The 17,075-nt window shown below is 41.9% G+C and overlaps 2 protein-coding genes across 2 annotated transcripts; one reads left to right on the top strand and one right to left on the bottom strand.

The window, feature by feature from the left end:
* Nucleotides 1–1,961: 1,961 nt before the first annotated feature.
* On the top strand, nucleotides 1,962–9,424 carry LOC107044657 (transmembrane channel-like protein 3; the record flags this gene model as incomplete). Its single annotated transcript, XM_015266607.1, has 9 exons — nucleotides 1,962–2,093; nucleotides 3,617–3,936; nucleotides 4,295–4,553; nucleotides 5,163–5,590; nucleotides 5,687–5,878; nucleotides 6,387–7,763; nucleotides 8,499–8,678; nucleotides 8,754–9,040; nucleotides 9,324–9,424. Coding segments are annotated over exons 1-9 (3,276 nt in total), but the record flags the coding sequence as incomplete, so codon positions are not given.
* A 944-nt stretch (nucleotides 9,425–10,368) lies between these two features.
* On the bottom strand, nucleotides 10,369–15,661 carry LOC107044669 (mediator of RNA polymerase II transcription subunit 23). Its single transcript, XM_015266623.1, has 3 exons — nucleotides 15,381–15,661; nucleotides 15,049–15,293; nucleotides 10,369–14,449 (listed from the first exon to the last, which is right to left on the bottom strand). Exons 1-3 carry the CDS (start codon nucleotides 15,423–15,425, stop codon nucleotides 10,666–10,668), a joined length of 4,074 nt encoding a protein of 1,357 aa, XP_015122109.1. The 5' UTR covers nucleotides 15,426–15,661; the 3' UTR covers nucleotides 10,369–10,665.
* Nucleotides 15,662–17,075: the final 1,414 nt, after the last annotated feature.

The following is a 17,075-nucleotide window of genomic DNA, read 5'->3' as shown; positions in this document are numbered from 1 at the left end:
TCCTTTTGGTTTTTCAATGAAGAAATGTTTAAAAATCAGGATTTAACCCAGTGTCTTATGTGAAAACTAACATTTCCACTGTAATCAAAGATTAAAATCCGATTTTTTTTTTCATTAGATGCGAAAAAATCGAGAATTTCTTTGACACCTCATAAAAAATAATCCACCGTTTTGTAAACAAGTTTTATTATTTATTTATAAGAGGGAAATGTTTGAAAAAATATCAATATTTTGCGAAATTTCATTTAGATATTACTGACTGGGTATGAATTTTCTCAAATTTTTTCCATGCAATTTAGTTGAAAAATTTTAAAACTGAAAATATTCGAAAGTACAGCGTAGCCCGGTTGAAGGGTAGAGCTACTTTAAATGTTCGGGAAGCCCTTACTCTTTCGTTGGAGGCGGCGCTAGGAAAGAGATCAACAGAGAGAAAGAATCTGCCTGTTTAATCAGATTTACCCAGGCACATTTACGTTGTCGATGGTGGGGGAAGTCAACTTCTCCGACTGAAATGTTAAGGAATCGAAATGTTAGGGAGTAACCACTGTATCAAGAAATTCGTGACTTGAAAATTACCAGAGGCATAATATCTCACACTAATAAAAAAAAACCTCTCGAGAAATCGCACTTTTGTCATCAAGAAATTGTTCTCGGCTTTAGGATAAATACAAAATTACATGACGAAAGTTTTTATTTTCTTAGTGCAGGATATTTTACTCTTGAAAATTTTCAATTCAGAAGTTTCTTCTTAATATAAGTAACGACGTATTTCTCAAAAACCTTTGTTTTTGTCAGTGTATTGTTTCCAGTTCCAGGTTGTTTGGAATACATCAAGACTAATTGCTGTAGGATAATTCATTATTTGTGTAAAGTATTTTCGTCTTTTTCAAGAATATTTGAATGATATTTTGGGGAATAATCGTCATGTGTTCATTCATTCTCTCCCTATTCAACAAGTTTTTAGATAGTAAATGACAGATTATGGTTTTACATTCAATTTTTCTATCATTGAATACGACAATTGGAGGAAAAATATGAATCGATGAATAACGAAAAATTAATAAATTATAGGCTATTCAAAATGTCGACATCAAAATCACGTCATAATACAGACGTTTCGTCAATTAGCTGTAACTTCTTAGTCTTATGATAAAAAAAATACTATCTAATATTTTACATAATTTTATTCAATAAACAAATTTCAAGTAACAACTCGATTAGTTGTTTGCATTCGTCAATTTCGGTGAAAAATAAGAGCTTCAGTTACAAGGATACACTTGTAGAAAAAAAATGAAATTTCAGGGACATTTCACTTGCAGCGGAATGACAAACTCGATTTAGGCTGAAAAATCCTAAAATTTCCTACTTCAAGAATTTAATGAGATTTCATGTTCTGAAGCAGCAGAAAAACGAGAATTCCTCAACCGAACTGAACTTCACAATTACAGTCTCGAATTTTTTCCCTGAAATTTAGAATTTTAAATATCGGAATTCCTCGAAACTTCCGTGTAATTACAATGTGAAAAAAATTCAAAGAATTCCTGGGGAATAATGAGACCATTCACCCTCATTAAAGTTCTGGGAATTCAGTCTGCGACAAAGTCTGACTCTACATTGAGAAAAAATTTGGGGGTGCAGTCGTGCGAGGGTGCGAATGAGGCCACTTCAATTTTCGCCATGTGAATCGATAATCCTCGAGGGTAACTATGAAAAAAAAAAAAATGAATGTAAAACAACGGCAATGCTGAAGAGCTAATAATCAAGGGTGTGGATGGTCACCAGTTAGACGAGGTGCGGCTACCCAGGATTTTAACGACGCCGGCGTATTGTTTCAGCACCGAGGCACAAGGGGGATACGCAAAGTCATTAGAGTAGTGACCAGCGGGGCGTTCAAATCCCATTATCACGTCAATTTTCTCCTCCCCCTCTATTTCCAATTTCGATAAAGGTCGGAGGGCCAAATGGATACCGAGGAGGATAAACACGGGGAGAAACCCAATGGTCTGGCGAAGGATGAATTAGGGGTGGGAATACTACGCGTCGGTTCAATCAACCGGAGGCGGTCGTCATTCACGTCTTTGCCGTCGCCACAGGTAATCTCATTCGGCATCAAAACTCTTCGTGAGCGAAATCACTGGTCACTGGCGTTCGGGGATAATTAATGCTCAGGAAATTTGCCGATTTACATTTTTCAATCACTTTTTTTTTTCGTTATGGGGACGTTTACACGCGATATTCTCACGGTTTCAACTCGACCTCGTAAATTTTTGGTCTGATGGATAAAGAGGAATAGAAAGTCGCTCAAACGCTCCCACAGGCGCTTTTTACAATTCAGTAGTGAAGTGGTCAAACGGTTTGAGTCGACTCCATTCTAGCGCCAGTTCTCGAATATCTCAATTTTCAAAGAAGTTAGCAAAATTCAATTTAAAAAAAAAAAGTAAAAATTTTTGCGGGAGTCACAGTGAAATATTAATTTTCAAGTGGGAATAATAATATTACGAATTTCGAAAAAAAAAATGCACTTATCTCCTTTTACCACTTCGCTACTGAATTTTTCTAAAAATCTTTTTTGTAAAGAACAGCGAAGACTATCGAAACAGATCTTACAAAAATTTCGCTTTCTTTCTTAAATTCCGAGTTATTCAATGAAAACTCAACTGGGAGCTAAGTCGACATAAACCGATTGACCTCACTAATGAATTGGATTTACTGTTAGAAAATTACTTCCGAAATTTCAAGTGACAAATGGTGAAATTTTCAACAACACTGTCAGAAAAATATGAAAATTTCAGCTAAAATTTGAAAACAATGAACACCTAATTCGTATGGCATTTCTATTCATATTGTTAATTTCTGGCATATGCCAAAAAATTAAAAGAGTAGAATTCACGCTGTCATCGACACACCAATAAGAACAAAAAATCTCCATTTCATTGACTTTCCAAGAAGACTAAGTAATTCAAACCCGCACCCTTTAAAATTCAAACGCAGCGATTGCTCAAATTTTCTGAAATGTCAATTTTGTCGCGAAATTTTCTGGCTAGAAATCCCTCCAAATGACCATTTCAATTTTTCCTCATCCCATTTTTCTCTCGCCCCATTAAAAACCAACAAAAAAATGAATAAATTCAGGCTGAACAAAATTATGATTGCTATACTTATCGGCCAAAATTCATTAACCGGTGTTAATCAATCGCTCACATTAGCGGAATTAACATCGTCCAAAAGTTAATGATTGGTCGTGCCCACAATGATCCCCAACATTTCCACGTGCGTGTTGTAAGAGGATACGAATGACACCGAATAACTGACCCCATCCAGTGAGGATTAATCTCCATCGAAACAAGGGAATCATGTCGATGAGGTGATTTTCGTGAATATCCTAATAATGGCGTGTGTCACGCACACTTGAAACGAGTATTCAGAGAGGGGATGTGCGAGTTTCAGCAGTGATTAGCCGAGGGTGTAGCCAGGTGTGGCTGCAACACGTGTACTTGAGGGACTCAAACTAAATCCGCGTCTAGCAGCGGTGGGATTATTCTCGCTGTGTTCGGTTGAAATTCAGTGTCAGTTCATCTTTTCGCTCAAATTTTTTGTCATTGTGTGCACGTGCCAGGGGGAACGCCACTCTGTGACGTTTGCGCTGGTCGAGGACCTCCCCAGGAGCGAGGATACGTGGAGGGGCTCCTCCGAGGTGTTCGAGGAGATGCCACTGTCCCCGACGTTGCTGGCGCACGTCGGCAGGGTTGACACTGCCGAGGAGGAGGAGGACGATGACTACTCGGTGTCGGTGTCTGCGATGCTGCAGAGGAAGCCCTCCAGGAGGTCCAGCAGAAGGAAAAAGAGGGGGTCCTCTGGCTTTTTGAGTGAGGACGTTGCGGACGTCCCTGGGAGCTCCAGGAGACGCTCTTCAGTTTTTACTACGAGCTCTGGAGAGTAGGTGGATTGATTTCAATAGTGAAGTGGCGAACTTTTTTCGTAGAAACACGTTGCGAATTCAATGGAAGATTTTATTGGATTTAGTCTGGACTTCTAGGGGAATTCTGCGGACTTACTGCGCGGTTTTTTTTTTTAGAAAATGTCATCTTTCTGTACAACTTTCGCCATTTTTCGATTTTCTACAAGAATTTCTAGACATTAGTTTTTGAAGGGGTTTTTCGCTCAATTTTTCCCCTCTTTTAATTTGAAAAATTCATAGAAATTACGGAAAAAAACACGAGTTAGAAAAATTTGACCACTTCTCTACCGATTCTAGTTTCGATTCCTCGAGAATTGCAATTGCGATTTGTTTAAGCACAGCGATCTCGATCGACGGGATGGAGGAGGACACGGAGGAGAGGGTCAAGCAGCAGCAGATTTTTGAAAAGCTTAAGGTTCATAAGGAGGTTTTGGGGGCTGTCAAACATCAGCCGTGGACGCTCAGGAAAAAAATGAAATTAGTGAGACAAGCAAAGTCGTACATCAGAAGGCACGAGGGTGCTCTTCAGGTGCGACTCGCTCAGAGTAGGAACACCAGAGATGTTCTAGCGCAGGTCTCGATTTTCATGAACAAGGTGAGGGTCTTTGAAATTCGTGGAGTTAATACCCAGCAATTTCACAGGGAAATTCAATTCGTATTCTTTCACACTAAGAATTTTGCTGCCTGAAAATGATTAGTTTTCGATTTTTAAATCACTTGTTGTCTTGAGATTTTTTATGCAAAATATCTTGAGCATAAATATTTTTTTCGCTGTATTTTGATTTGTTTCTCATCTCAAAATCCAAAAAAATTGATTTAAAAAAAATGGATCTGTATTTTTATTTTTTTAAATTATGAAAAATTAACGATTTTTAGCCAGTGTCGGTATACTGTCGATAAATGTGTCTTTTTTCATGGTCAAGGAAAATTCTGCAATTTTTGCGGCTGACAGCAGAGCATATAAAACTAACTTTTCTAACGTTAAAAAAAATTAATCGCAATAGTCTTGGTAGAAATGAATAAAATAATTTTTTCTCATACCCAGGCTCTTACTTGCGATTTTGGATAATCATCCTTAAGGAGTTATAGTCAATAAACGAACTGTCCGTAACTCGTTAATTTTCCATGATTTATCCGTATAAAAAAACACTAGTCCAATATTTTTTTGAAACGTCAAAATAAGGCATTATCCTTTCGGCTGCAGAAATGGCAGTACTTTCGGCGAGAAATCGTCAACCTGCAGACGTGGGTGGTGCCCTGGGAGCTCCGAATAAAAGAAATCGAGTCTCACTTCGGTTCTGCGGTCGCCTCCTACTTCATTTTCCTCCGCTGGCTCTTCTGGATCAACCTCGTGATATCCCTGATACTGACTGTCTTCGTCGCGGTCCCGGAAATTCTGACGGCCGATAAGAATTTGGCGGGAGATCGCAAGATCATGCCTCCGGAAGTGAAGGCTAAGGCCACCCACTTGCTGACACTCTGGGAATTCGAGGGAATAATCAAGTACTCCCCATTCTTCTACGGATGGTACACCAATCGGAACTCTGAGGACGTGGGATACAGAATGCCGCTGGCATATTTTCTCGCCAATCTCGTGATTTATACGTACAGCTTCGTCGCCATATTGCGCAAGTAATGAATAATTCATTCATCATCTCGCTGTTCACAATAGAATAATAATAGAATCAATTGCATAATAAAATTAATTGACATCGCTTGGCTCTTCAGAATGGCGGAAAATTCGCGGATGAGCAAATTATCGGAGAAGGAAGACGAGTGTGCATTCTCCTGGAAACTCTTCACAGGGTGGGACTTCATGATTGGGAATACGGAGACTGCACACAACAGGGTAGCGAGCACCATCGTAGGGTTCAAGGAAGCACTTCTGGAAGAAGCGGAGAAGGAAAAACAACTCGGACAGTCTGTATTTCCCTCGGAATTGAATTTTCGCGTGGCTCTTTTGATTTCGTGATTTGTTTTTCACTTTCACAAATGTTCAATTTTAATCGAACATTCCACACGGAGGGAAAGGTTCAGTAAAAATTACAGAACTCACAATTCACTCACCGATTACGGAATCGACTCAGAAAATTTAAATGACGGTATCGTAATTATTCACGGGAGATTCAGATAAAAATGACGAAACGCTTTGGAAAAATTCCGTGACATAATTTTCCTGCGTTTTTTGTAAAACTTTAACGGAAATTCACAAAACTTTAGAAAAAATGCAGGAAAATGATTGCACTACCATGAAATTTCGTGAGTCATTAAGTAATGATAAAACGCAAAAACGGTATATTATTTCGCGTTAATCCGATGAATAATTTGCCAGAAAAATGAAGAAAAACGTGAATTTCGGCTGAAAGGGTGTAGTACATCCTTAAACTGCTCCCAATTCACTCCCTCACCTCATTCTTCCCCTCGCCAGCTGGAAAATCACAACAGTTCGAATTCTCGTGAACCTCGCAGTGATCTTCCTCCTGGCATTATCCGCCTACGCAGTAGTGCAGTTAGTAGCGAGGAGTATGCAGCCAGAGGCGACAAGCAGTTGGTGGAGGCAGAACGAGATAACAGTAGTGATGTCCCTGATCTCCTTCATCTTCCCGATATTCTTCGAAGTCCTGGGATTCGCCGAGAACTACCACCCGAGGAAGCAGTTGAGGGTGCAGTTGGCGAGGATCATGCTGCTGAACCTCCTCAACCTCTACTCCCTGATCATCGCCCTCTTCGACAAGATAAGCCACATGGAAGAGGAGCTGCAGGCGCTGAAACCAAAGGCCGAAGTCCCTGCCTTCTCCATGTCGTGGAACTGCTCTCGCTGTCGAGACGTTAAAGTTCCCTGTGGGGAGTTCCCATCAGGTGTCATGACCACCTCCACCTCCTCGAGAAAGTCGAGGATGCTGACCACTGGCCTAGCAGCAATGAGCTTGATCATGGCTCCAAACTCAACGGAAAACTCAATACTCCAAACGAACGCCTTCGAGCCGCGCGCCAACGATCTTCTCGGCGAAACTCTGATCAACGTCGACGGATCCATGGATTACGACGCCCTGATGACGTTAGAGGAGAATTCAACCGTGTCCGCGGTGGCTGAGAATCGAACGTTCGATCCACCAGAGGACGATCGAGGGAGGTGGTCTTACCCCGAGGGACAAGAGCCCGAAAACCCCCAGGACAACTACGACGATTACGATGTCAACATTAATTACGACGAAGTCTCAACGTCGACTGAGGGCTCGAATGATTCCGCAACCGTTGAACAAGAGGCTGTTCCTGAGGAACTGTCGACGACCAAATCTCCCGATCGAGGAGTAAAACTGAGGGAATGTGTCGTCAAGGGTTGTGGTGTGTGCGAGACCCCGGATTCCTGGGGGGAAGACAGGAGAAACACTCAAGTGAGTCTCACAGCTATTTCGAGACTCAATATAACGACTAAACGAAAGCTGAGGAAACTGTGCTGGGAAACGATGTTCGGGCAGGAGCTGGCCAAGCTCACGATGATGGATCTAGTCCTCACGATCATTGCTACGCTGGGGGTGGACTTTCTTCGAGCCGTTTTCGTGAGGTACACGCACAGCTGGTGGTGCTGGGATTTGGAGAAGAAGTTTCCGCAGTACGGGGACTTCAAGATTGCGGAGAATATCCTGCATTTGGTTAATAACCAGGGGATGGTGTGGATGGGGATGTTCTTCAGTCCTGGGTTGACTGCTCTCAATCTTGTCAAGCTGGGGATTCTCATGTACTTGAGGTCTTGGGCGGTCATGACGTGCAATGTGCCACATGAAGTTGTGTTCAAAGCCTCGAGGTAAATTATTTTCGTGGATCGAGTGGCTTTCTACGGGAATTTTATTGAGAATTTTGTTTTTATTTGTTTTTCTTGTTTGTTATTTCTATTTGTCGTTTGCATTTCAATAGGAAATCAATAAATTTTCCCCATGGAACTGCTATTTTTCAATTGAATGCTTGTTTGCGGTCAAAGCCTCGAGGTAAATTATAATATTTTCGTGGATCGAGTGGCCTTCTATAGGAATTTTGTTTTTATTTGTTTTTGTTTTGTTTGCTGTTTCTATTTGTTGTTTGTATTTCAATAGGAAATCAATAAATTTTCCCAATGGAACTGCTATTCTTCAATGGAATTCTTGTTTGTGTTCGAAGCCTCGAGGTAAATTATTTTCGTGGATCGAGTGGCTTTCTCTCGGAATCTTATTTATTGTTTTTTATTTGTTGTATTTTTTGTTTGTAGATTTTATTTGTTGTTCGCATTTCGATGGAAAATGAATAAATTTTCCCAATGGAACTGCTATTCTTCAATTGAATGCTGGTTTGCGTTCAAAGCCTCGAGGTAAATTATTTTCGTGAATCGAGTGACTTTCTATGAGAATTTTATTTATTGTTTTTTTTGCTTGTGGTTTGCATTTCAATAGAAAATCAATAAATTTTCCGAATGAAACTGCTATTTTTCGATTGAATGCTTCTCTAAAATAAGAAAATCATGAAGAAAAAGTCGGGAAGGAATTAATCGAAACATTCCGTAATTCAGGTCCAATAATTTTTATCTCGCATTGCTCCTCACGATGTTATTCCTCTGCGTTCTCCCTGTGGGATACGCTATCGTCTGGGTCAAGCCTTCCTGGCACTGCGGGCCTTTCGCCGGATATCACAGGATTTACTACATGGCGACGCAAAGTCTGAAGGACACGCTACCCCGAAAAGCTCACAAGTGAGTATTGAGAAACGAATGCAGTCGATTTCATCAATGAATTCAATTCGATTGAATGGGTTTGAATATTTTCAGGGCTTTGGACTACATCGCATCCCCCGGTATCGTGATTCCCCTCATCGTCCTGATGACATTGATAATTTACTACATGGTCTCACTAACAGGCTCTCTCAGAGAAGCCAATAACGATCTCAAGATTCAATTGCGGTATGAGAGGACCGAGGAGCGACGAAAAATGTTCAAAATCGCAGAGAAAAGGGGACAAGCGCAGGATACTCCCTTCGCAAAGTGGAAGAAAATACTACCGCCGACGGGAAGAACAGGAAGAACAGCAGCTTCGGACACACTGAAAATCTCAAAAGGTTACTATTCTCTACAGAGAACATTCGTGAATATCTATAATGAAAGGGAGATGGCCAAAATGTGTCACGCGTTCATTTTCTTCTCTCTTCTCTACGATAAAAAGAAACCCAATAAGAATATTTCTTAATGTTCACTGAAATTCTTCGAAATGCTGCACAAAAATTGGAATCAATTATTCAACGTCCATCCTTCCTGATTGATATGAATTTTATTAGAATAGAGAATTTGATTATATTGGCATTCAATCTCGCAACAGAAAATAAAAAAATGATTGGTTTTCAGGGATTGGTAATATTCTCCAAGAAAAACGTAAAGGAGCAATCGAGAGAATTCGCAATTTAACGTCTGAAGCTGACGAGACAACCGACGCAGAACCATCATCGTTACCTATGGATCCACTGTCTCCGAAGGAAGTTCTCTCGGAGAGAGAGATTAGTGAGGACTCGGATGTAGCCAAATTGTAAATTCACAAATAATATTGGATTTTTCAGTATGAAATGCGATTGTTGAGTATAACACCGAATTTTGTATTTCAGGGGGACCAATATACCACGTATTCACATCGATGGAATAGAAATAACCGCAGAATTACCCGAGTCGACTGACAATTCTGAGCAGACACCTTCGAAAGAGAATGAGCAATTGGGAGAAGAAAACGATAAATCAGAGGAGGGAAAAGAGAAACAGATAAATGATCTCTAAAATTCATGGATAAATGCCACATGATGCAAGGAGAATTGAAATACCGCACGTTCATTCAAATGTACAATTCACTCTCAAAATTGTAATATAAATCTTGCATATATCAATATAAGTGAAGTTTCTTCTTCGGTTTTATATAAAATCTCAGTATTGCTCCACTAATAACTCAACGATCTCCTGGCAGGATAAATTTCCAGTAAATTGCTCAAGTAATTCGTTAGCATTCATCTTATCCGTTGTCTGAGATAACACGTGAGCCGACTATTACGAAATATAATTAAAAAGAGTTGATTCAAATTCTTTTCAGTATTCAGTATTATTTTATCTATACTGGAGCGCCACGATTCAGTATTTAGATCCAAATCATTTTGTAATTCATCAGTTTCCATTTGCTGCAACGCGATATCAATTAAAAACGATTGAAGTTTTTTTTCCTGAATTTTCGTCTACAAAATTCGTTACCACTGAGATAGTAACAAATAACAACGCAAAGATCGTTTCCCCCTCAATTTCCTCGGAGTAAAGCATGAATGTAAATGTAATTTCTTGGTAGAGAACGGAAAAAAAAGGTGGAGATAAAATCAAAATATGACCGTTACCTCCTCCCCCCACAACTCCCAAGTGATTCAAAAAGTCAATACTGCAATATATTTACGTTAAAATTTCCAATTATACAATCATCTCTTAAAAATTGTAAAATAAATCCTCCATAAATGGATATGCAGGAACTTACGGTCCTATTTTGATACAAAAAATCCGCTGATCATACTCTGATCAACAGAAAATAGAAAATCTCTTAAAACTACGTCAGTCGTTCGCGAACAACCACAGCTAATAAATCAATGTCCCCTAAAGTCACTTTCACGATGAACGCACAATGAAATATTCAATATGCACTTCAAACCTTGAAACAGTCCTCCCCTCAGTTCATCTGGATCTCCTCGATGTTGAGATGAGTGATGAACCTCAGCCTCATCTGCAGTGCTGGTCTCAACCTCCTGATGATGCACTCGATATCAGTCTTCATCATGTCCCCAACGAACATGTACTTGATGTGATACAGTAGATCGCACACAGGATCCATGTACTTCAGCATGGCCTGTGTCCTGTCGATCTGCTCGAGCATCTCATAGAGACTGACTGTCAGCTCCACAACGCACTTTGGCCTCTCGACATTGAATCGTGCGAGAGTGGGCCCAATGAGATGACAAGCAAAGATGAGCTGTTCCTCACTGGTGACAGCGGGCTGCAGTTTTTCCTTAACGAACTGTGGCATCGTCGTGATATGCCCCACCCCAGCATGATGGCAGATGGAATGTGCCAGCGCCAGTATGTACGAGTACTTATTTTCAAGCAAACAATTATGAGTGACATCAAAATTGAACATTTGAAAGGGCGTCAAATTGTGGTACTGCCACTTGGCCAGCCCAGGACTGCTGATGGTGAGGACCAATCGATCGTAGAAAGCAGCCCAGTAGCACTCAGGTAGTGCAGCCATCAGCAGACCGACACAGTTGATCCACAGATGAATGTCTTTAGAAGGAATGACAGTGAAGCCCTTGGCAACGACGTCCAGTAGAGCATTGGCAACGGAATTAGGGGCGACAGGGACTGCCATGAGCTCGACGCAGGTGACGTACAGAGCGTGAGCTGCAGGATTAGGGAATTCATTGAACCTCCAGTCGACTGAGGGAAAGTGTGGAGTCCCTGACATCGTCTCGACGATTCTCCTCACGAGTCTGATGTAGTAGTCGAGTTCTGGCACCCATGAGACAGCCTCCTCAGGTACTCTCGACATGTAATGGAGGAAGGGCTCTGACAGGGCCCACCCAGGTGCCCTGATCTCCCTCAACGACCCCAGCACAGCTGCCACCAGTCTCCTCTTGAGTTGTGGCTTGTCCCTGAGTTTCTTCTCGTAATAGTGAAGAGTATTGTATAAATAGGTGACTGGTCTGTCGTGGAATTTATAGAGACACCCCAGGTGCTCCAGCAAGATCTCCAGGCTCTTGATAACCGGGGGAATCTCCAGATATCTGTGGACAACGATATCGAAGACTGGTAGAAACCTCAGGCAGACATTGCCAAAGTAAACAGGCAGATTCTGATACTGACTTGGCCCCCCACTCGTCTGATCCATAATCCCCTCTGGTGCAAAAGTCTCAGGAAATTTTCGGTGAAATGCCAAGTGCTTCTCGTGCCAATTGGACTGCTTCCAGTGTTCTGGGGAGTTCTCTTTAACAAATTCTTGAACTCTATTTCGAAATTCAGCGGCTTTCAAGAGGAGCAGTTGAATGATGAAGAAGCATACCTGCGCCTCATTACCCTCTTGCGTTCTCAGTGCCAGACAGAGTACCAACCTGTCAATTGTAACAATATTGTACTTCCATATCATGTGATTTATCGTGTCCACGCACTTGTTGACGTGCTGTCCCCCCACGCTATTGGCGAATTCAAAGACTAGGTAATCACAGAATTTTCTCAGATGAGCGGAGAGCGCTCTGGCGCCTATTCTCTCGAGAATTTTGTAGGCAATGGGACTGATACGATCTGTCTCCAGAATCATCTTCCACAGGAGGCAGAGGAATAGGGGAGGTGTACCAGGCACTGAGAAGTGAGCTATAATGTCGTTCTCGTTGCTCATTGACGCCCAGTTTCTGTACTCCTCCTCAACAGCCTTTTTTATCTGCTGTTTGTTCTCCCTGGGGACGCTATTCTGCTTGAAGAATTCACTGAGAACTGGGGGGAAGCAGTCGAGGGTGTGGATGGCCCAGGAGTGCGGGGTATTCTGCATGATTGTGATGAGTAACTCTTTGCACCAGGTGCCACCGACGGGGTCAGAGCCTGTTCCAGTCACGTGCATGGATCTCGCTAGGGTCAGAACTAGAGCTCTGTTCAACTCCTCAGACTCCGATGATACTAGTGTCTTGGGTTCTGAGAGGAACCTGGAGAGTTGGGGCTGCACCTCAGCAGATCCCAGCCCGGTGATCATCCTCAGGGCTGTGCTCTCCACACAGAGATGCAATTGAGTCTGATTGGTCTGGGGAACAGCTGCCAGACTGTGGAGATGAGAGAGGATCTGGAGACGGTAGTGGGGCTGTATGTGGTGCATTCTGTAGCAGAACATCTCTAGGAGAGTGTAGAGGGTGCCCCAGGCGTGGGATTTGAAGACTTGGGGGAGCAATTGGCTTATGAACCCTTTGATCCCCAGACTCTCGATCTCGGTGTACACTAGGAGGCGAGAGTAGGTTTCCACCAGGGCTGGCGCCAGTGGCATATTACTTTTCGACTGGGCTAGCTTGATGACATGAGTGACAATGCTGTGAATTAGACTCATCTTCGAGTGAACAGTCAGGGAGTCCAGGATGGACATTGACAGGGGTGTTATTGGACCTGTTGCCAGTGCCGCATTGTTCTGGAGGTTTGACTGCAGTGGCTGCTGCTGCTGGTTCTTCTGTGTCCCTAGGACAGTGTCGACTAGTGTTGCCATGGGTCTGCTGAAATATTCTTGATAAGTTGAATATGCGTTACATAAAAGGGCTATTCTGTAGTCTGATCCCATGCACAAGGACGTATTTGGCATCACCAAGTGCTGGAGGAATTCGTGGTGGGCCTTCAAGGCTGTTGGAATGGGTCGATGGATATTCGCATGCTCCAGTTGAGCCTTCTTCAGTAGATGAATCCAAATGCAAGTGATCGCCATCTGGTGGGTGCACAGGGCTTGATTGTAATCTGGGACTGGGAGGGGCTCCTTCTCAGGGTAGAGAAGGTCGTAGAGCTTCAGGACTGGGAGGAAATTGGCCAGGGGGTTTCGCTGAATGCTGCCTGAGATGAATTGCAGTAGAACCCACATCAAGTGGTCCCTTCCCTTCCTCAAGTCTCTAGCTGCTAGTTTTTCGTGAATGGCCTTTACGATGTTCGGGAAGGAGGCGAATTGGAAGAGGATGAAGTAGATCAGCTGGGAGGAGAGGTGCAACCAGACCCAGTGATTCGCCACTGTTCCGTCCACTCCCTCAGCCTGAACTGCGTCGTTCTCAGATCTCTCCATGGCCAGGATCACCAGCTCAACCATTTGGTCTTCTAGGGCTACACAGTGCTGTTTGTGCTGCTTCTGGAGACCCAGCATCGAGCAGACCATGTCTCTGGAGTAGGGTTGCTCTAAAACGTAGCGAAGGAGTTCGGTTTGAGGTTTAAGGAGGTCAGCATCGTATGGGAGACTTCCTTTCAGCGAAAATTTCAGGGTTGTTGGGTCCAGGAGCCAGGGATTTATCGGGTAGTCGGCGTAGCCAGTGTGCTCAACAACTGGCAGCATCTTTGAGTGGCCTATTTTAGAGACCATTTGAGCCACTGGACGAAAACTCTCGACGAAGCTGGAGAGAAGTGAAGCCAATTTCCAATGTGGCCAGTTTTTGTTGTCTGGGTAGACCTTCTGGATCTCGGTTATGATGAAGTAGCTGGGGAGGAGAGAGGTGTTCCTGTCGAAAATGTTCTCGAATACGTATTCCAGGGCTTTTAGTTGCGGCTGGACTGAGGCGTTAAGCCGGATTGGGATCGTCTGGGCTTTCTCTATGCAGCCGCGCATTATTTCTCGGACGCCTTTGTAGTCCACGCCACTGGTTATTCGGCGGATTAAACCGAAACATTCTACCCAGAAGTCTTGCAGGTCGTAGACTAGTTTCTCACAACTTAGGATTGATTCGCATACCATTCTGGAACAGGGGAGAGGGGAGAGATGTCAGTTTTGGGTGGAATTGGCTGACATTTTATGGGAGAAATGGAAATGCACTAGGGGTAAATTGAAATTTCAGGGACAATTTAGTTGGAATTTTTAGAAGAGTGACATTGAATTTAATTTGGGGGGAACAAATCATGGAATTTCAAATGTCACGAGAAATTCAATGACATTCCACATTTTTGAGCAGGAAAACAAGAATTCATCAATTCATTTGAAGTTCGAATCAAAATATAAATGTTCAAAACCAAATAATGCTAATTTTCAATTAATGAAAAATTCAAGAATATATTTACCTGAATTTTACGGATTTATATAAATTTTTGTGGAATATTTGAACTGAAATTTATAGTGTCCATTGATTTTTTTCATAAAATTGTAAATTTCGTAAAGTGTTCCAACAATGCGTTATTTCGAATCAATCATAATTTTTATTTATAAACCTAAAATAAGAAAGATAAACCTAAACTTAAACCTGAAAGTATTGAAATAAAAGAATGGAATAATATTGTCTGCCATTTCAATTTTCCAACAAATTTGGAATGGCTTCCAGTGTTAGTTCTTTGATAACCTTACCTTGCAGGTAAGACATTGCCGCTCACTAGGCCCTCCAGGAGCCCCAGCAGCATCTGCAAGCGTCGATGATTAGTCATTCCTGCTGCTAGTAAGAGGAACTGCTTCACAGCCGCGTCCTGCTGGTCCGCAGGGAGTTTCCCCATGGCCACACTCAACTCCGTCTGCCATGATTTCGTCTTCGCGAGTTCGCTGTCCAAATTGTGCACCAGGACACAGCTGAAGGCCTCCTCGATAGCCTCCACTTTCTGAACAATGCAAAGAAAAACTTCTCGTTCATCAGCTCTCAATTAATTAACTCAATTGCTAATTCGTGAAGTAATGGCAATGCTCACCAGAATCTCGTTAACAATGTTCGATATTTGTGTTTCTCCACTCATTCTCCGGCTTCGTGGAAGTGCTTGAATGATGGATATAAACACAGTAGTAGGTTATGTACTCTTTTCGATGGCTTTCCACTCCACGCGCCCCAATTAGACACTCAATTCCGCGTTACAGCCCCAGAGGACGATCTCCCATCATTAATCCATCATTTTCAATATGGAGAAATGATTAAATTGAGTTAAAACCATTCGTAGACAGCAGACGCTGTCAGAGGGGATCCGCACGAGTCGAAGACACGTTTGCGTTTGCAGTGGCTTGTGTCGTGTAGCAAAAAAAAAGGGAGGGGGGGTCGTTTGTACAACTCAGGTGGTCACACTCCGTTTGGGAACACGGGTGGGGGGACTTCGTACTTCCGTAACTGTACACATCGCATCTACGGCTGTCACAGATTTATGAAAAATGTGAGGGAACAACTGTACACAACAACATCTGTGCACGGTCCTTGCAGTCGGTCAAACAGTGTCGGTAGAGTAGAAAATGCATTCATCAGTTTTATTTGCAGTCGATATTAATTTTGGGTGGCGCCATGGGTCCCACTATACCACAATGATCGTCGAGAACCGATCAATTAGCCCCTCATGTATAGATATTCCAAATTTTTATTTTTTTACTCATTGAAGTAGTTTTGAAACAAAATGCGAACTAATAAAAAACATTTGATAGTTAGTACTTTTTTAAAATAAATTTTTGAAAAATCACCATTGAAAAAAAAGGCGTTATCCCCCCGATTTCATTATTTCCAAAAAATTTTATCACCAATCGGTAACAAATTGTTTGAAGATTTTTGCGAGTTAAGAAAAAATCGTCAATGCGCTCCTATTATTGTGTAAATTAACAATTCCAATTTCAACTGAAAACCAGAGTTGATGACTAGAGTGTGTAGCAGAGATGTCAGAAAAAGATATGAATGTTTTTTGTGGCTCAAATGAAAGAGCGGGTCGAGAAATGACGTGCTAGAGCCTCNGTGTAGCAGAGATGTCAGAAAAAGATATGAATGTTTTTTGTGGCTCAAATGAAAGAGCGGGTCGAGAAATGACGTGCTAGAGCCTCTAAACATGACAAATGTCTCTAAAGATGATATCTGTTTTCAATTGAAAAGCAGAGTTGTGACATCATTGTCTAGGAGGACAATGGGGTCTAGGAGTATGTATAGAACATTGGGGTCTAGGAGTCTCCCCTGGTTCAAAACCATCTTTAGAGGCATCACTCTGGCGGAAATGACTCCTCAATTCTTATAAAAAAAAAAAGTAATCGGAAATGAGGATGTTATTGCCGTTTTCTCATCATTTCCGATTAAGGTAAGTATATGTATCGCAGAAGAATATCCCTCATTTCCAATTAGATAATGACTTTACATTGAGCACAAAAAAGTGAATTCTATTTATTCCATTGATTTATTGCTATTTACAATCGATTTTTTTTCTAATTAAAACGAAGAGGAAAATGAGGAGCGACTGAAAATAAAAGGTTTTAATGTCAGCATCCTCACTTCCAACAGTGATAGGAGCAATGCTCTCAGTGAAACCCCAATAAGTCTTAGGGGGGATTATCCCTCATTTCCAATTAGATAATAAGTATAAATAAGATAAAGATATATATTGAATTAATTTTTTTTGGCACTTTCGTTTTTCGCGATTATCTCGGAA

This window comes from Diachasma alloeum, unplaced genomic scaffold (assembly GCF_001412515.2).
Source record: "Diachasma alloeum isolate Michigan unplaced genomic scaffold, Dall2.0 Dall_scaffold_00782, whole genome shotgun sequence".
Taxonomy (NCBI): Eukaryota; Metazoa; Arthropoda; class Insecta; order Hymenoptera; family Braconidae; genus Diachasma; species Diachasma alloeum.
The sequence above is the reverse complement of the archived record's forward strand: the minus strand, read 5'-3'. Positions and strand labels throughout refer to the sequence as shown.